Source organism: Panthera onca, chromosome X, assembly GCF_046562875.1.
Source record: "Panthera onca isolate mPanOnc1 chromosome X, mPanOnc1 haplotype 2, whole genome shotgun sequence".
Classification (NCBI taxonomy): Eukaryota; Metazoa; Chordata; class Mammalia; order Carnivora; family Felidae; genus Panthera; species Panthera onca.
Window position 1 is genome coordinate 48,366,537 of NC_138357.1, and position 20,586 is coordinate 48,387,122.

At 38.0% G+C, this 20,586-nt stretch overlaps 1 protein-coding gene across 7 annotated transcripts in view; it reads left to right on the forward strand.

The window, feature by feature from the left end:
• Window positions 1-20,586, forward strand: part of SYTL4 (synaptotagmin like 4) — a 205,572-nt gene that overhangs the window by 174,810 nt on the left and 10,176 nt on the right. For 3 of the 7 annotated variants that reach the window (XM_081792643.1, XM_081792645.1, XM_081792646.1), the window contains 14 exons: window positions 3,098-3,174; window positions 3,296-3,375; window positions 7,389-7,568; window positions 7,820-8,035; window positions 8,170-8,279; window positions 8,509-8,611; window positions 15,355-15,456; window positions 15,933-16,008; window positions 16,451-16,541; window positions 16,653-16,756; window positions 17,248-17,346; window positions 18,633-18,811; window positions 19,109-19,211; window positions 19,726-19,887. In XM_081792643.1, the coding sequence (XP_081648769.1) occupies window positions 7,459-7,568; window positions 7,820-8,035; window positions 8,170-8,279; window positions 8,509-8,611; window positions 15,355-15,456; window positions 15,933-16,008; window positions 16,451-16,541; window positions 16,653-16,756; window positions 17,248-17,346; window positions 18,633-18,811; window positions 19,109-19,211; window positions 19,726-19,887 (1,455 nt within the window). In that variant the 5' untranslated portion in view covers window positions 3,098-3,174; window positions 3,296-3,375; window positions 7,389-7,458. The remainder of the gene's footprint in view (window positions 1-3,097; window positions 3,175-3,295; window positions 3,376-7,388; window positions 7,569-7,819; window positions 8,036-8,169; window positions 8,280-8,508; window positions 8,612-15,354; window positions 15,457-15,932; window positions 16,009-16,450; window positions 16,542-16,652; window positions 16,757-17,247; window positions 17,347-18,632; window positions 18,812-19,108; window positions 19,212-19,725; window positions 19,888-20,586) is intronic. The other 4 variants (XM_081792644.1, XM_081792647.1, XM_081792649.1 and 1 more) reach the window with 3 other exon arrangements.

A 20,586-nucleotide genomic window follows, 5' to 3' on the forward strand; every position in this document is an offset into this window, starting at 1 on the left:
CTAGCAGTGCTATTGCTGGGTCATAGGGTAGGTCTATTTTTAATTTTCTGGAGGTCTTGCCCTATTTGTTTATTTTCTTTCAGGGACCACAGTTCTTCACTGCCTGAAGCCACCACTGTTTCACGTATTTTATCCATTTAGGGTGGTGGCTTATTTTAGGCAAGGTGGAAATCCACCTTTCGTTACTCTGTTTTAGCTAGAATTAGAAGTCCACTGACTTTCTCAAGTTACAAATTTCATTACCAAGTATAATTTGTAGCCCAGTTTCAATTAACCTTTCAAAAATGTAGACACCATCACATTTCTTGTCATAGCCTTATCAGTTCTGATTATATTCAAAAGTATACAGTAGCAGGGTAAATCTTCTCACATCACTAGTTTCTGTGTAAAACCGAGTATCATTTGCTTAACAATAGCAGTTTCTATCCTTTGAAAGACTCTGATTCACTTTTTTTGTGTTTAGTGAAGTATAAATTTTACCAAAATTGCCCATTTTCCCTGGCCCAAAGAGCAAAATTCTCTTGTATCACTTTAGTGGGACATAATTGATATTCCAATAGGATTTATATGCAAAACCGTCAATAATTACTACTTGTAGGTTTAGAGGAATACTTTAATACCAATTCAGTCTTTTTGCCCTTGAGCATGGGTCACTTTTTCTGAGATTCTTCTGTAACCTTTAATATTATTAGCATAGTTTCTCACTTTTAAAAACAATGCTTGAAACTTTAAATGGTGTATAGATGCACTTTAACTCACTGTATTCTTTAAAAGAAAGTACGTGTCCTTTTTCAAGGACATTCAGGTAAGTCTTAAAGCATGAATACACATATAAACCTGACAAAATAAAAATAGCTAACATTTAGCATTCTTTGTGTTCACATTACTTCAAGCACTTTACATATTTTAGAAACTCATTTAATCTTTATAACAAATCCAAAAAGGTAGGTAAAGTTATTATCTTCATTTTACAAATGAGAACATTGAGGCCCTGAGAGGTTTAGTAACTTGCCTAGGGTCACACAACTAGTAAATGGTGAAGTTGGGATTCAAATTCAGGCAGTCTGGCTCCAGAGCCCATGCTCTTAACCATGACACCATACTACTTCAGGAAAACAAATCCACTTTTGTCTCAGCTCTATTACTGCTCTTCAATTTCTGTGAGTTAAGTTTAAACATATAAATATAGATTTATTTCTGGGTGAAGACATTCAGTAAACATTTATTGACCTTATACTGTGTATCAGACAGTATGCTAAATATGTTCCTTGGAGTATGAAGTCCAGATACAGTGTCTGCCCTCAAGGAGGTTATATATGGTAGAAGTTTCTAGTTTGAACATGCCCTATATATTTAGGAGATGGGGAGGTACCAAGGTGTCCAACAAATGAAACACAGCAAAATCTGTTTATTTGCTGCCCAGTCCAGGGACATTATGTGATGTTTTTTCCAATTCACATCAGTTTCCATTTGGGGAACACCAACAATGATTTTTAATGTACATACTATTCTTATAAGGATTTCTATATTTTTGATAATCTTTTTATATTTTGGGCCCTTGTACAAGGTCATATAACTAATAAATAGCAAAGCTAGAATTTGAACCCAAGTCTGTCTTACACCACTATATTCATTATTCCATGATTCCTATCAGTTTGGCCCAGTTTTTCATTTTTATAACTGGTATTCAGAATTTAAAATAACTTGAGAGATCTCTCCCCACCCTTCTTGAAAACTAGCTGTTAATGTTCACTTATTAATTAATGTTATCTCCTAATCTATAGGTTTAGGGTATAAATTATATATATCCATTTGGATATATAATCAAGAAAGGTATGTTAACCTTTCATTTTCATAGATTTTTCAGTTCCTTCTTGCTTTTGTGTTTGCATTAAAATATTATCTTGAATTTTGAGCACTAAATTGTACATAATTTTCTGAATAAACAAACCATCTTTTCTAAAATAACTTCTTGTGTGTATGAGGTCCCACAAGGATGCTATATTAAAATATTTAATCTGAGTCTTGACACCCCACGACTAACATAGAACAATTGTCCATCAGAGCTTGGGTTCAGACACTCATGTTATCTGAGCTATGGTTTTCTCAGTGGATAATCCTTGCTCTTTTGGCTTCACATCTGTGGCTGAATTTCAGTGAACAGCTTTAATAAGTTTTTTGGGCTTTGGTTTCTCCACTAAACCCTAATATTCATCAGTTGGGAGAATATGAAAGGTCACAGATTTCCTAACTTCAAATCTGTCTGGTTTCATTTGTGCTTCCATTATTTTTCTGAGTTATGTTTTTCAAAATGTGTTATATCATTTACCATAAAACTTTGCATATGAAAGCATTATTTTTATTCCATATTTTCCTTTTTGAATTTCTAGAATATATTCTATGATATGGGAGTGGTAGTGGTGGTAAAGCAGGCAGCAGATTTCTTCTTTAAGATATTAATGATAGATTTAGTACAATTATAATTTTTCTTTGACCTATAAGTTATTTAGAAATGTCTTTAAATTTCTAAAATGTTTTAGGATTAAAAATGATCTTTTGTTCTTAACTTCATATTTAATTTTCTTGAGGTCAGAGAGCATGATCTGTAGGAGAATGATTTTTCTGAAATTTACTGAGACTTGTATTATAACCTAGTACATGATTATTTTGGGAGGTAAATGGTCCACATGCACTTGAGAAGAATGTGATTTTCCAATTGGATATAGATTTCTACATATGTCCACCAAATCAAGCTTATATTGTTGTTCAACTTGTCTATATATTTACTAATTTTTTATCTCCTTGTGATAATAACTGCAAAGAGGTTATATTGATGTCCCATTTTGATGCTTGATTTTTCAATTTCTCTCTAGCGTACTTAATCTTCCTTTATATATTTAGAAGTGTTTTTATGAGCACATACAGGTTTATTTACTCTATGTACTAATTTTCTTTATTATTATAATGCTTTTATTGTCTTAAAGTTTTATTGTATAGGTGTTAATATAGCTGCCACAACTTTCTTTGGATTGGCATTTACCTGGTATATCTTTTTCCACCTTTTTTTATTTTCAATCTTTCCTCATCTTTGTTTTAGATGTGTCCCTTGTAAAATGGCACATAGCTGGATTTTTAAAAATTTTATACAATCTGTTAACCTCTGCATTTTAACGGGTGAGTTTTGCTCATATATGTTTTTTATGTTTATTGATATATTGGAGTTTGTTTTTAACCATCTTCTTTTTTCTATTTGTCTCATTTTTTTCCTATGCTTTCCTTTTTCTCCTTGCCTCAGAAATTTTTTATTATCCTGTTTTCTTCTTCACACTACTGATTGTGCAAGATTGCATCTCAAGTGAACTGGCTGGCAACAGGGTTAGTGTTTGAAATAGCAACCCATGGTCCAAAGAGGGGTTGGGGTGGGATATGACTTTTCTGAAAGGAGTCAGATTGGCAAGTAATGGGAGAGGAGGTGGGGAGCTGAGGAAATCATGAGTGGTGTATTCTTTACAAGTGTGAAATAAAGATGTCTGGTGGGAACTGGAAGAAAGGGAAATGGGAGTGTGAGATCAATGAAGGCTTAAAAATAGAACCTGAAAAGACTAGGAAAAGGAACTGGACTAAGGGCAAGTAAAAAGACGTATGAGTGACAGTAAGGGTCCAGCTGAGGTTGGAGACTGAGAATTATGTAGGACTTGGGTATAGGAGCATACAAGGCAAGACTATATTATTGGTACAGGTTTGGGATTTTGATGGGCAGATGCAACAGAGGGATGAAGGTATATGCATATGGAAGATACTGGTGAGAGTAGTTCAAATGTTGAGCCATCTGGAGACCAGAATGGGTTGGAAAGGAAAATAAGTAGGAATCAAGTAGACCAAGAGAAAATGGGACATAGGCTCAAGAGACTGTGGTCTTAATTAGGTTGAAGAATAGGTATAGTGAGAGTGTGCTATGGTCAGAAAATGGGGATTCCTGAATTTAAGATTTTAGAAGAAGGCAATTCTGGTTGTTCAAGTCCATGAGAGCGAAAAACAAGAGATATACAGTATTAGCAGTTCCATTTTCTTATGGTGCTATCTTTATTTCCTCAAGGATTTTCTTACTTCCCTGGATTTTGATGTTACTTGGTCTCATTATTGTGCCAATGTGCCTATCTCATCACAGAACTCTGCTGCCACTCCACAAATCTGACTTCATTCTCATTTCCAATGTGCCAGTAGTGCCATCTATAGTCTTTAACTGCCAGGCAATTGGTGATATCTATTTTATCCATGAGCTGCTGATATTTTGGCCAGTGCTTCACTCATAATCACCCATATGAGAATCCATTTGTACAATGCTTTTAATTGCTCTGTTCAATATTTTATAATTGTTTTGGCCATGATCCTGCCTGGACAGGGCCAGTAGAGCACTAGCTCTAGAATCAGATTGCCTGGGCTTGAATCCCAGCAACTTCAATTGCTTTTTGTTTATTAATGGGCAAGTTAACCCAGCCTTTCCTGGGTCCTCATCTATAAAATGGGGATAACAATAGTACTTCATTCTTGGGGTTGTTGTGAGGATTAAATTAGTTAATATATAAAGTACTTGTTGCCTGGCATATAGTAAATTCTCAATAAATGGAACTGGTGGGATGATGATAGTGATGATGATCAACAATAGTGGCAGCATATGCAGCACTATGTGCCAAATATTGTGTTAGGTGGTGGGCCAGATACATAGAAGAATATTGAAAAAGTCTTTGTTCTCACAGAGTGTATATATTCTCCATGGGTATAAGAACTAAGAATTCTTGGGGCTCCTGGGTATCTCAGTTGGTTAAGTGTCTGACTCTTGGTTTCCACTCAGGTCATCATCTCACGGTCAGTGGGATCAGGCCCTGCATCAGGCTCTGCGATGACAATGCAGAGACTGCTTGAGATCCTATCTCCTTCTCTTTCTGCCCCTCCCCTGCTCACACTCTGTCTCTCTCTCCAAATAAATAAATAAATAAATAAACATTAAAAAAAGAACTAATCATTCTTCCTCAAGATTATCTAAGAAAGGGTCTATGAAGGAAGCTTAGTATCTTATAGTTCAGTAAAGACCAGGAAATAGCCAAGTCAAGAAACTGTTGAGGTTTCAGGAACCTTGTAACTGTGCTGTGTTGTTTATACTCTCAATTGTCCTGTAGGTAATTAGTAAAACAAAACAAAAGAGTGAAAAAGGGCTCGTGGTCTAGTTTCAAGGGGAGCAGAGAATGTAAATATGGGCCTCACTTCCTTTCTCACTGGGTCTACCCTGAGCTCTTTGACTCCCGTGACTACCAAGTGTATACTTTCAGATACAGTCTCTCTTCCTGAGGACCAGCCCTGTGCCTCCAACAATTTTCTGGGTCTAATTACCTGGATGTCCTGTATATAGTACAAACACAATTATGACTAAAATGAAACTTCTTGCCTTACTTCCATACCTGTTTCTTCTCTTATAGCTCTTATCACAGTTAAGATTATCACTAATCTACCAGTTGATAAACCCAGACATGCAAGGTGGGCATCTTTGACTTTGTCTTCCTTCTTCATCCTCTTAGTTACTCCATTCTGTCAGTTCTTCTTTGCAAATTTTATTCTCTGTTCTTTGTCTTGCTGCCCTGGTTTACACCTGCCCTGTAGCAGATTCATCAAGTATGTGTATTCCAAACATGTGTTCCAAATATTGTGATTAATTAACACACATTATTTCATTTTCTTGAGAACTTTTTGCGATATGTCATTTTTGTACATGAGAAACCAGAAGGTGACGGAAATAAAATGGCTTGCCAAGTTGGTTAGAGGCACACTTAGTAAACTGAAATTGTCTTTTGTCTGGACTATTACAATAATCCTGTCTCTTTTGAATTTTCTTTTTTGGTATTTAAAAGTAAGACACTTTTATGTAAAAAAATCATAACCATACAAAGCAAAAATTAAATGTTGCCCCTCCCGATTGTAGTCCCCAAGAAAAACCAATGATCATGGTTTTTGTTCCAGACCTTTTTTCTCTACATATACAAATGTATGGATAAATACTTTATCAAAGGTGTCATTCAGTCAACTACCTTTTTTTCCACTCCAAGATGCATCTTCATACAGATCTACCACATTTTTTAAATGGTTGCATAATATGTGGTTATATGGAAGTATTATTTTGTTTAAAGAACTATTTTGTTTTGCTCTTACAAATATTGCAGTAACATTCTTGTGTATATACCCTTGTATGCACATCTATATGGGTATTTCCATCAGGTACATTCTTAGAAGTGATATTGCTTGGCTAAGGAATGTACATATTTTACAATGTGTTATGTACTTCCAAATTGAACTTCAATTTGTCCTTTGAATCAGTCTTTCATACTATAGCTAGAGTGATCTTTGCAAGATGAATTTGATCACGTGATTTCTCAACATCAAAAACAAAGCAACAATAAAGATGTTTGATGGATTTCTATTGTCTGTGTAATAAATTTAAAAATTCTTAATTTTTAAGAGTGAGAGTTATAAAATTTAGCCCCCCCATCTTTGCTACCATTTCCCCCCACCAACAAAAATTTACTGTTTTATAATGAAAAATACACCTCTCTGTAAAACCTACCATGTATACAAATCTTTCTCTTCTCTCTCTATGCAAGATAGAATTAGTTATTTTCTTCTTTAGTTTCCCATAGCATTGAATTTATTATCCCTCTCATAGCACTTAGTACATTGTGCTGTTTTTATGTGTATCTGTCTCCCCTACTAGTCTGTGGACTTCTTAAGGACAGGAATTGTGTCTAACTCATCTCTATATACCTAGCACTTTGCACAATGCCTGTCAGAGTGGGTGCTTAACAAATGTGCGAAGACATTCTTGAGGTAGTGACAGCAATAAGAACTTTGGGAGATAGAATAGCTTATGGAAGTTTTGTAGTGTAGCATGAAGCTGAGTCCTGAGAACATGGAAGCTGGTCAGGAAAGGAGAAATGGCTTCAACTGGCAGGAGTCCCCATGTGGTTTTCTCCTCTACTACAGAGACCATCTGTCTGATTATTTGGATTAATACACTTGGGATGTGAGAACATTTAAAGTATTGAAAATTGGATGATTGAGGATCCACTTGGTAGAGGGGGAGTTTGACTCAGGTGTTCTGTGCTTATTCCAGACTAAGTGGCTTATGCTGAAAGACTCAACCCTTTTTCTTCAAAAATCAAAGCCTCTTCATTTTCAGGGCAGGATTCAGGTGGAAGTAGGAATAGTAAATAGGTCAGCTACACTTCAACGTTGTGGTTTTATCCTGACTTGAGGGGAAAGTAGCCTATTAAAAGGCCCTAGGGCTGTGGTCTACTCTGGAGTAAATTATCTGTGTGAAATTAGTTCTTATCTTATTTCAGGCAACTCTGGTAACTCTGCTGGTCTGATTGCTTTGAAGAAAGAAGAGTAGAAGAAAAAATAGAATAAATCATGTCAGAGATACTTGACCTTTCTTTTTTGTCTGAGGTGGAGAGGGATTTGATCCTCAGTGTTCTACAACGAGATGAGGAGCTCCGGAAAGCAGATGAGAAAAGGATTAGGTAAGAGTTCCAGAAAAAAGCATGAGTTCCCAGACCTTTGACCAGTTTTGTCTGAACCTCTCCTTACACCTCCCATGTGACTTTCAGAGGAACATGTGTGAGGTTTACAATTCCTCACCGGGTCAGGTGGGGCTCTGAAGTTGTTGCTTTCACAGAACCAAATAGTCTTACTGTCTCTGCCCCTCAACATCTCTCCATCCAACCTGTGCAGATGGCAAATGTGCTTGTGCTTCTGTTTGGGGTCTTGGCAGGCGACTGAAGAATGAGTTACTGGAGATAAAAAGGAAAGGGGCCAAGAGGGGAAGCCAGCACTATAGTGATCGGACCTGTGCTCGGTGCCAGGAAAGCCTTGGCCGTTTCACTCCCAAGACCAACACTTGTCGGGGCTGTAATCATCTGGTGTGTCGGGACTGTAGAATCCAGGAAAGCAATGGTACCTGGAGGTGCAAGGTGTGCGCCAAGGAAATGTGAGTATCACCTATGGAGAGAGGAAATGAGGCCCCTGCTGTGGTGAGAATTTCCCTCCTTGGCCTTTGTTAGCTGAATGATGAGGGCCATTTTTTTTTAAATTCATCTGTCATTTTCTTCTATGCCTTCCCAGAGAGCTGAAGAAGGCAACTGGTGACTGGTTTTATGACCAGAAAGTGAATCGCTTTGCTTACCACACAGGCAGTGAGATAATTAGGATGTCCCTGCGCCGTAAACCCTCAGGTACTGATCTTCCTGGAATTTTTTTTTTTTTTTTTGAAGTGCTTAACTTCAGTGATAGATCCTCTGGTGTGGAATCCTATTATGTTCTTACTGGTGGTAGTTTCACTTCATGGGCTCTGGGGGCGGGGGTGTAATATAAAGATAATATTGCCATCCTGTCTGCAAGTGTAATGTATTCCCCTTCCCCTCTCATCACCACCACCCTGCCATGCTTTTGTTTGTCTTGAAGTGAATAAAAGAGAGACAGTGGGACAGTCCCTTCTTCATCAGTCACAGATGGATGACATCTGGCCAGGAAGAAAGATCATTCAGGAGCAACAGAAGGAGCCCAGGTAAGAACTAGCAATCACTTTCAGAAATGCTATACATCCTTTTAATTCTATCATTTTTAACTTTCTTCTATTTAGAAAATAATAGTTGCTTATTACAGGAAAATTTGGAAAGTACAGAAAAGAATAAATAAGGAGGGAAAAAAAATCCTAATCCCACTACCCACATGTAAACATTAACATTTTCTCATATTTACTCTGTTCTTTTAAGAACAATTTAAAGATGAATAAAAATGACACATACTTATTATTAAAAATTTAACTAGTATAGGAAATAATAAAGAAAGCAACAAATCGCCCAAATTCCTACTACCACAGTATTCACATGTAAAAATTATTTCCAATACCTTTTGTGCATATATATAGATAGAAGGATGGGTGGGTAGATAGACTGAAAAATCTGCATTATATTGGATCATAATATTTACATTAAAAACATGCTATTTAATTTTACTTGAATTTAACAGAATAAAACACTGAAATAAAATTGAAGAATTGCTAATCTTCAAGTGTTTCTTTACCATAAAAGATATTAGTCATTAACATCCCACTAAGTTTAAGAAAAAAATATAAAAACCATTGAGCAATCATTTTTTTCCTAGTATCTTTTTGGCAACAGCCTTATTGAAATACAATTCACATAACCATACAATTCACCCATTTATAGTGTATAATGCAGTGGTTTCTAATATGTTCACAGAATTGTGAAACCATCACCTCAATTGATTTTAGAACTTTTCATCACCTTAATAAGAAACCCTGTACTCTTTAGTTGTCACTTCCCCAACTTCCTTTTCCTTCCCCATCCCTCAGCAATCACTGATCTCCTTTCTATCTCTATATTTGCCTATTGTGGACATTTCATTTCAATGGAATCAAAGACTATGTGGTCCTTTGTCTTCTCTCACTTAACATAATGTTTTCAGGCTTCATCTATGTTATAGCGTGTAGCAGGACTTCATTTCTTTTCATTGCCAAACAGTATTCTATTATATGTATATGCCATATTTATCCATTCATCTGTAGATGGGCATTTGGGTTGTTTTCACTTTTTGGCTATTATGAGTAATGCGGCTGTGAACTTTCACTATGATTTTTTGTATGAACATACATTTACATTTTTCTTAGGTAGATACCTAGCAGTGAAGTGCTTGGCCAGTCATTTAGTCATTTAAAAAATCTACCTGTTTCAATAATATCAGTGGACTGTCTGCTATGAAAGAGGAGGAAATTAGCTTTCTTACACTTCCTACCAATGCTTTCCCCTACTTCCTTTTTTTATTACTCAAATTACTTTTACTTTGTTAGCACTTATAACATTTACATCCTGCTGTGCAACCATAAACCATCTGCTTGTTTTTAATTTTTTTAATGTTTATTTATTTTTGAGAGAGAGAGCGCACACGTGCCCACAGGAGCCCACACGAGCAAGTGGGGGAGGGGCAGAGAGAGAGAAAGATACAGAATCAGAAGCAGGCTCCAGGCTCTGAGCTATCACCACAGAGCCTGATGCGGGGCTTGAACCCACAAACCGTGAGATCGTGACCTGAGCCAAAGTCAGATGCTTAACGAACTGAGCCACCCAGGCACCCCTGAACTAAATCTTTCTTCTGTTTTCTTAGCCATGACTTTTTGAACTTATGACTTGACCCTTTACTCCTTATTTGACTGCTGCTGGTGAATTGTTTTGGCTTTTATTTGTGTTTTCCCCCTAGATTTCCCTCAGCCAAAGAGAAATAACTTAATCATATTTTATATGATTGTTGAAAAGCAATATAATATGTAAAATGAGTAAATAAAATATGTAAAATGTAGTCCCCTGTAGCCTCACTGCTTCTGCCCCCAGCTATTATCATTAATAGTCATTACTAGTTTTGTTGTATGGACTATCATAACTGTCTAAATGTATAAATATGGATTGGATTCTTACATTTTCATTTCTTTTTTAAATTTTTTTTTAAGTTTATTTATTTTTGAGACAGAGAGAGACAGAGCATGAACGGGGGAGGGTCAGAGAGAGAGGGAGACACAGAATCGGAAGCAGGCTCCAGGCTCTGAGCCATCAGCCCAGAGCCTGATGCGGGGCTCGAACTCACGGACCGCGAGATCGTGACCTGAGCCGAAATCGGACGCTTAACTGACTGAGCCACCCAGGCGCCCCCATTTCTTTTTTAAAAAGGATCATACTACATACATGTTAGTAAATGATAATAAATGAAAGAGAAAGAACTTTGAAAACTCCATAATATAGATAATCCAGTAGAAAATTGGCAAAGTATTTGAACAGACATTTTTCCAAAGACACTATATAGATGTCAAATGATGCTCAACATCTTTAATTATTAGAGAAATGCAAATTAAAATCATAATAGGATACTACTGTATACCCACTAGAATAGCTAAAATTAAAAAACAGACCATACCAATTGTTGGTGAGAATGTAAAACAACTGGAATTTTCATACACTGCTGGTGGGAATGTGGAACAGTACAGCCACTTTGAAAAACAGTTTAGTAGTAGTTTACTTAAATGTGCACTGCCTTGTCATTCAGCCATCCTATTCCTCAGTATTTACTCCAGAGAAGTGAAAGCGTATTTCCATGCAAAGACTTGTACATGAATATTCATAGCAGCTTTATTTGTAATAGCCAAATGCTGGAAACAACTCTACCAATAAGGTAAAGGGATAAATTGTGGCTTATTTTTACAGTGGAATACTACTCAGCAATGGAAAGGAATAAACTATTGATACAAACAACAAAGAGACAAAAAACAACAAACAAAAAATAGAAGCTATACTGTATGATTCTACTTATATAAAATTCTAGAAAATGCAATCCAAATTTTAATGGCAGAAAGCAGATCAGCGCTTTCTGTCTGGGGTCAGGTAGGGAGTGAGGAATGGATTATGAAGGAACAAGAGGAAGCTTTTAAGAGTGATAGATGTGTTCACTAACTTAATTGTGGTAATGGTTTCACAAGTGTCTGTATATGTTAAAACTCATCAAATTGCACACTTAAACATGTACAGTTTATTTATGTCAGTTATAACTCAAGGTGTAAATGGAACAATCACAGAAAAATATAACATCGACATCTTTCCATGTCAGCACTAAGGGTCTGGCTCATTCTTTTTGCTATCTGTATGGTGTTTCCACACAGCTTTGGGTGGGTGACTCATCTGTTCTAGGTGATGAGGCCCCCTTCTTCCTTTGTGGATAAGGATAAGAATGGCTTTTATTTCCTGAATCTGATGAACACATCTGACATCATCGGTCAGAATGTAATTTCTGAAACCTGCTGCTTCTGGATGTCTATAACCTCTTGTCTCATTGGACCCAGAAGACTTATTTACCATAAGCATGGAAGCAGATTAAGTGGCCATAAATGATCTTTGCCATAAAATTATGGAGCCGCAGAGGTAATCAAATTCAGCCCTCTTATTTTTACAGAAAAGAAAGCAAGATAAGTGATTTACCTGAGATTATACAGATAGTTAGAGCCCAGGACTCCCATCTCTTAGTCTACTTTTTACTGCACAGATGTCAATAATTGCCTTTTTTCCCCAGGGTTATTTGTATCATCTGTGAGTTAGTACATATTAATCTTTAGGAAAAATACAAGCAGAAAACACACTCCATGAGTTATTGTTCAACTACCTCTCTAGAGGAATGGTTCCTCTTTGGGTTCTTTATTCTTTGGAACAAAGGGGGAAAAAGAATGATTCTAAAGTAAAAATGAAATCAACTTCCCTGCTGTGCCTTAGACTATAAAGCTAATACATCTCTCAAGAAATGACTACTGTTTCATGCACACCCTAGGATTTCAAACCCTGCTGTTTTCATGAACTTATTGCAAATATCATGTGATAACCTGGAAAGTTTATTATTTACTGCCTAAAACATTATAGATTCTGGTTACTTTGTTCTTTGTTCATTTAATAGTTCACTCATTTTTTAAACAAATATCTATGAATGCCTACTATTTGCCAGGCACCGTTTTAGGCAGTGGGATACATTGGTAAATACAATAAAGTCCCTTGCTTGTGGAGCTTAGATTTGGGGGTAGATGGACACAGACAATAATCAAATAAATATATCATATCAGATGTTGACAAGTGCTATGAAGAAAATGAAGTAGGTTAAAGGGATAGGGAGTGCCAAGAAAACGTGTGTATATATGCTGTTTCACTTAGGGTAACCAGGGAAAAGTCTTAATAACAAGGTGACATCTGAGCAAAGACATGAAGCAAATGAGGGAGGAAGCAATCCCTGGGAGTACATGGGGGGAGTGCACTGTGGGCAGAGAAAGCAGAAGATATAAGGACCCGAAGGTGAGTTTGTATTTGGCACATTTAGGTAATCTGGAACTGAATGGGCAAGGGGAGAACAGTAGGAGACGAGGACAGAGAAGGGATGAGAAGCAGATCATGTAAGACTTTGTTGGCACCTGTAAGGACCCTTTCAGTCCGCATGAGGAGGAGGACTCTGAATGACGTGATCTTTTTCTCTTTGTTTAAACTGAGGTAAAATTCACATAACATACATTAAGCAGTGGCTCCCCATTTTCTCCAGTCTCTAGTCTGCTTTCTAGAGACACCAGATTTGCCTATTCTGGGTCTTTCATATAAATGGAGTCATGCAAAATGTGTCTTGCTTATTTCACTTAGCATAATATTTTCAAAGTTCATTCATGTTGTAGCATGTATCAGAAGTTTCTTTCTTTTTATTGACAGTAAAGTTTCATTGTATGAATATACTACATTTTGTTTATACTTTCACCCATTGGTGGACATTTACACTGTTTCAACCTGTTGGCTATTATGAATAATGCTGCTATGAACATTCGTGTACAAGTTTTTGTGTGGACATATGTTTTCAGTTCTCTTTGGTATATACCTAGAAGTAGAATTGCTGGGTCATATGGTAATTCTATATTTGGACTTATATGTTAAAAGCTCATTTTGACTGCTGTATTGAGGATAGATTGTATAGGGACAAGGGTAGAAATAGGGAGTTCAGTCAGGAAGCTATTGTGATCATCCAGTAGCTAGATGATGGTGGTTTGGACCAAAAGTAGTGGTAATGGGGGATGAGAACTGGTCAGATTCTACATACAATTGAAGATAGAGCCAAGGAGTGCCTGGGTGGCTCTGTCAGTTAAGCATTCGACTCTTAATTTTGGCTCAGGTCATGATCTCATGTTTCATGAGTTTGAGCCCTGCGTCAAGCTCCACACTAGCAGTACAGAGCCTGTGTGGGATTCTCTGTCTCCCTCTCTCTCTGCCTCTTCCCTGCTCATTCTCTCTTTCTCTCAAAATAAATAAATAAACATTAAAAAAAGAAGAGAGAGCTAAGAGTATCTGCTAACAGATTGTATTTGTATTGTGAGAGAGTAAGGAGAGTAAAGGAAAATTAAGATCCTTGACCAGAGAATGAAAGGAGGAAGTTGTCAGTTGATGAAATTGAGGGGATAGCAGATTTGGGGGAGGATTAGGGCCTTAATCTTGTACTTGTTGTCTTTGAGATATCCAAACAGAGCTGTGAAGTAGGCTATTGGAAAAACCAGCCTGGCATTTGAGTGAGAGATAAATTTAGGAATTATTAGTTTATAGAGGATATTTAAAGCCATGAGACTAGATGAGATCATTTAGGGATAATTCTAGATATCGAAGAGAAGCAGTCTAAGGAATAAGCCTGGACATAATCCAAAGATTAGAGGTTTAGGAGATGAAGGACCAGCAAAGGAGCCTCAGAAAGAGACCCCAGCAAGGTCAGAGGACCAGGAGAGAGTCATGTCCTGGGAGTCAAGTGAAATTAGTTGAGATTCTTGAGGAAGAATGATTTTTCCCCTTTTCTTAACTGCTCTCACAAATTCCTTGAGTCCCAGGAATTGTGTTCTTCCCTTTAGAGATGAGAACTGCTGTTTTGAATGCCCATTCATTAAGCCGAGAAAGAATTCTGGTCTTCTGAATACTGTCTTTGAAACATACTGGTTATTTATGTGTATACATTAAGCCCCACTGAGAACATTCGGTCAACCAATATATGAGTGCCCCCCTGTAGGGTAATTTCTCTTCTAGGAATTGGGAACACAGTAGTGAATAAGATTTGTAGTCACTGATCTCACAGAACTTAGTCTAATGGAGGAGAAAGACATTAAATAAATCATTTGCTTAAATTATTGAATAAATTAAATAATTTGAAAGACATAAATAATTACATATGTGATGACTGCTACCAAGAAATCAGGGTGCTTTAGGAGCATATAAGAAGGTTACTAATCTAGACTTGGAGTGGGGGCATAGTCAGAGAGACCTAGAGGAATTGACATACAAGGAGAGACCTGAAGAAGGAGTTGATTTAGCCAGGTGAAGAAAAGTGCTCATCGTACAAAGAACATCCCAGGAAGAGACAAGAGTAAAAGGGAGAACTTTGGCATGTTCAAGGAACCAAAAGAGCTTAATCCTTCTGGAAATGTAAAGTATAAGGAGAGGTTGAGGGTGAAAGATGAGTCTGGAGAGGTGAGCAGGGGTCAAAATCATAAGGATTTTCTTACCCTGCTGAGGAGTTTTAACTCAATTCCAACAGCAACGAGGAATTGCCAAAAAGTTTTAAAAGTATATACTCAGATATTTATCTTAGGAAGATCGCTTAGGCTACCACTGTGAATGGGTTGGAAGGAAGCTTGACTCCCAGCAGGAGAGCCCACTTTCTTTACACATTGGCTCTTGGTTTTTATTCTAGCGTGCCATTTGAAGTCCCCAAGCTGAAAAGTGGAAAGAGTGCACTGGAGACTGAGAATGAGAGTCTGGATAGCTACACTGCCGACTCGGATAGCATGTCAAGGTGAAACCCCTGCGAGTCTCTGCACTTCTGCTCAACTGAAGTCTCCATTTTGTTGTCCAGCTCAGGATACATGGGTCCTGTGCCTTCAGTGTTCCTGACTTCTGTCCTCAGCAAGTCAAATGAAGTATTTTCTCTGACCTTGCCACACGTTTGTCAGTAGTACATTTACTGTTGGCTTTGAGCACAGCCTTCTGGAGCATGCTAACTTCCACAGGCTACTGCATCTTGGAGGAGTCTTCCTGGACCAGTAGCAACTGTCCCTGCTGTCCCTTAGGAGGGGGGGATTGAGTGCTTATGTTTGTGCAAAGTTGCTTATCTGATTGTTTGCATTCCTTCAAGGTAAATCAGATGTGAAGTTTACCTTCTGGATTTGGTTACTACAATCACCCCAAGCCAGTGGATCTCCTTCCATAGAGCTTCCATAGACGGGGAAGGTGAGGACGTAATTTTATTATAACTTCTATATCTACCTCCAGGAGAGACTCTCTGGATAAATCTGGACTCTTTCCAGAATGGAAGAAGATATCTGCACCCACATCTCAAGTAGAAAAGGTAAGCTTTAGGTATTGGTCGGTTGGGGTCTCTCTCTCTCTTCTCTCTTTCTTTCCCTTCTCAGGAATAGTTTACATCAAGAATTCAGTTAAATGAATTTTAGTTCAGATTCACTTGGGAGCATTTAAGGTTTGGTTGAAACATGTGAGAAAATAGGTTTTGTACTACTTCCTAGGATTAAATTCCTAAGATTAAATTAATCTTTCCTTTAACTTTGCATAATTTAGCAAAAGTCTGAGCCTTATTTTTTTTATAAAATTTTTTAACATTTATTTATTATTGAGAGACCGGGACAGAGCATGAGCATGGGAGGGGCAGAGAGAGGAGGAGACACAGAATATGAAACAGAGTCTGAGCCTTATTCTTAAGTCAATTTTTTCCTTATTCATCCTCCACCTACCCAGCAGTCCTTTTCTATTTCCTGGCCCTCATTCCTTCCTAGGAAACTCAGCCTGGGGGTCAAAATGCAGTATCAATTGATGAGGGTGAAATGATATTTAAGAAGAACACCAGAAAAATCCTCAGGCCTTCAGGTAGGTGTCCCTTCATGGCCTTAGAGATTGAAGTTCTCAATACCCTGGATGGGTTCTTGGTACGGAGAAGAGTACGTTTCTTTTGATTTGGGTTTTTGCTCTTCCACTCAGAATACACTAAATCTGTTATTGATCTTCACCCGGAAGATGTGGGACATGAAAGTGGTTCCTTGGGAGACAGAAGCAAATCTGTCCCAGGCCTCATTGTAGATATGGTAAGTACCTTTGTATTTCACTTGTCCACTCTATGAAATTTTATAAATCTAGAGTTGAACTTAGTACTTGATACTCTTAATAGACCTAATTCTTTAGGAAAGGGCAACATGAATCTTTATTGTAAAGTAAATCTTGTTGCTGAATTGCTTAAAGAAAAATACTGTCTTCATTGTCTCTTTCATCTTCAAATACATTGCTTGATATATAGTTGGGGTTCAAATAAATACTTATTTTGATTCAAATGTAAAGGGGTGGTTGGGTTGGGCAGACAAATGAGAAAGAGATATTCTTATTGTCTTTAAATTTGAGAAAGATGGTTGGAATATATTTTGGAAACCTGAAATGGGAGACACAAAATAAGGATATGTGCATGCCTGTGTACATGACACCTCAGAGTTTAGCAATAATTATGGCTCCCACCAAAGGAAGTTCATTAGTCTTTGAACTTTTTCTCATTTTATTAACCCTGAATCTATATTTATTGTTCCAGGAAGAGGAAGAGGAAGAGGAAGAAGAAGACATTGACCATCTGGTGAAGCTGCATCGCCAGAAGCTAGCCAGAAGCAGCATGCAAAGTGGTTCGTCCATGGTAAGTTCTATTGGTTCTGTGGCTATAGACATGTTTGGGTACCAGGAATGAAGGAAGTATCTCTCTAGAGCAGAGTCAGGACCTGGGAATCATCTTAGTCACTCTTTCCAGGTAAGTGAGATACATTTGTTTATTCATATCCTCAGTTTAGATAATAGTTGCTTAGTGCACAGCTAGGTGATTTCCCTCAGCCTCTGCCCTGGAAGTAGTTAGGTAATTTGGTAATTAGGACTAGAGACATTCTTTATCACAGCTTTGTGAACAGTAAACCATAACTTCTCCTCTAAAAAGGTAACAGGCCATGAAGTGAGCAAGATAATATTTCTTCATCAGAGCCCACTCCAAATCTCACACTCAAAAGCATTGTTAGGGTGCCTGGGTGGCTCAGTTGGTTAAGCATCCAACTCTTGATTTTGGCTCAAGTCATGCTTTCATGCTTTGTGAGATTGAGCCCCGTGTTGGGCTCTGCGCTGACAGCTCAGAGCCTGCTTGGAATTCTCTCTCTTCCTCTCTCTCAAAATAAATAAATCAACATTTAAAAGAAAAAGAACATTGTCATGAGGGGACCCTGGCAGGGTTAATTGGCATCAGGGTATGATTAAGGAGTAGCAATACAAATCAAAATCATAAAGTTAAAGGGACAGTTAAGAATTAGGGCCTAGTTCTGTCAGAAGTACAAAGATTAGTGTTTAGGGGACACAGAGTCAGGAGCCAGAGTGATTAGGGTTTTTTTCTACTTACACACAGGAATAGAATGGCAGGCTTACAGAGATGACTACTACCTGAGAGGTATTTTCACCTCTGGTGGGATTCCTGCCCCCCACCATTCTTACAGAATCACTTTTTCTATAGGTCTTGATAGGGATATGGTGGGTAAAAGAAACCCAAAGATAATTGAGACACTTTGTTTTAATGAGCAACTGACCCCCTCTAGCCAACATTTTAGTGTATATAACATATTAAGACCATAGTTTCCTCCTACCTGTACTCCTTGTCTACCTTCTGGGACAAGTGAAAACTAAAAATAAAATTTATAAAAAACAGGGAAGAAGAGAGACAGAACATAGATGAGCCAAGAACTGATTATTAACCTCAATAATTATGAGTGTGCTACTAGGCTGTCTCATGCTCTGAGTACAAGCCTGTTGGCAGTACTGGCTTATAGCAGGGGCTTCTGAAGCTTTTGTTTTGTTCCGTGACTGTGGCTTTATTTTGAAGGAAGATGTGAGCAAATGTGGGAGGGGGAGTATGCCTTTACCAGATGTTTGTGGGTGCTTTATCTTCAGAGTACAATTGGCAGCATGATGAGTATCTATAGTGAAGCTGGCGATTTTGGAAACATCCTTGTGACCGGCAAGATCGCCTTTTCCCTCAAGTATGAGCAGCAAACACAGACTCTGGTCATCCATGTGAAGGAGTGCCACCAGCTGGCCTATGCTGATGAAGCCAAGAAGCGCTCTAACCCGTGAGTGCTTCTGGAACCTGACCGATGCTCTGAGATGAGAGCTCAGACCCTGGCATCTATGTGGGCATTCTTGAACTGAAGTTATCACTTCCTGGGCAGACAGGGAGGTGTGACTGAGAGTGATTAGGAGAGATATGGGAGATGGACTAGGACTGGGAAAATACAAGAAGGACATGTCTAAGAGGACTTGATGTGACATTTTCATTTCATCATGGCATATGTATATGGAAAGCAGAGAAGTGAAGAACGGGCTTCAGAAAAGACAACAAATGACTCCGTTCTCTCCTTGGTCTCTAGATATGTAAAGACTTATCTTCTGCCTGACAAGTCCCGCCAAGGAAAAAGAAAAACCAGCATCAAGCGGGACACCATCAATCCGCTATATGATGAGACCCTCAGAGTAAGTATCTAGACCCTGGGAGTAGAACTTGCCCTGTCTTATGGGCTAAACTGTGGCAATTCCTCTGCTACACAGCTGGTTGACATGACTTTCAGTGGCCATGTCTGTTTCTGAAGATGCACCATGGGCATCTGTTCATATACTAACTTCCCAGAGAACAAAGGTGATCTGGCTTTCTTGGATTGTTGTGAAATCAGAGGTTCATGTGACCACAAATATTTTAAAAAGTTATTTTGGATCAGGAGTTTCTGTGGCAATCCTTTTTGAATGTTCCATTGTTCTTTCATCCAGTCAAGGAAAAATTAATTTTCCAGGTCCTTCCATAGAATAGGGTAGGTATTTGTGAAATGGGGTAAGTGGAGGCTTTCATGAAGGAAACTCAGAATTCTTAGGGATTAAAGTAATTTGGTATTCAGGATTATGGACTTTGGGTATGGTTGCTCAGATTTTTGAATAATCTTTTCTGAGGAATTACCACAAACTAATCATCCTGGGCTTCTCCTTTTTTTCGCAGTATGAGATCCCAGAATCTCTCCTGGCTCAGAGGACTTTGCAATTCTCAGTTTGGCATCATGGTCGTTTTGGCAGAAACACTTTCCTTGGAGAGGCAGAGGTCCAGATGGATTTCTGGAAACTTGATAAGAAACTGGATCATTGCTTGCCTTTACATGGGAAGGTAGTCTGCTTTCACAACTTACACAGTTGGCTCTGAGGTAGCATTGTCTACAGTGATCTCTGCTGGTACATATTGGTAGCGTCTTTGAATGTAATATTCTGTAGAGTTCTAGTGCACCCTGCTGGAGCTTCTGAGTTTGACAGTAATTTCAGATGCAATTGTAGACCAGGCAAAGGATGAAGCCATAGTTTTCCTTTGAAAAGTCTTTCATGTGTGTGCCAAGCTTTGCCTCATAACGTTCCAGAGTTTGGGCATATTCTAACATACTAACTTGCATCTTTTCTCCAAGCTAACCTTTTGGGTGTATCCTAATCTATACTCCTTTTCCAAGCTAATCTTTTTACTAAAGCAGTGGGAAGTAAAGGAATTCATGGAGATCTAATTATTGTGCTCTTTGTCACACAAGCCAGGGACAATTTTACTTTGGAGATGGCATCTCAGGCGAGAATATAGCAGTATGCATTGTAGTGCCTGGGATCTGAGTGCAAACCTGGATTTGAATCCTGGTTCTGTTATTTGCCAGCTGGGTAAGTTACCTCTCTTATAAAATAACTTAGGTAAATCACTTAACTTCTGTGAGTCTTAGTTTACTCATCTACAAAATGGAGATAACAGTGCCTGGCATATAATGGACATTCAGTAAGTTACTGTCATTCTGGTTAAGATAAGATTGCTAAAACAGAGTTAGGATTTCTTGAT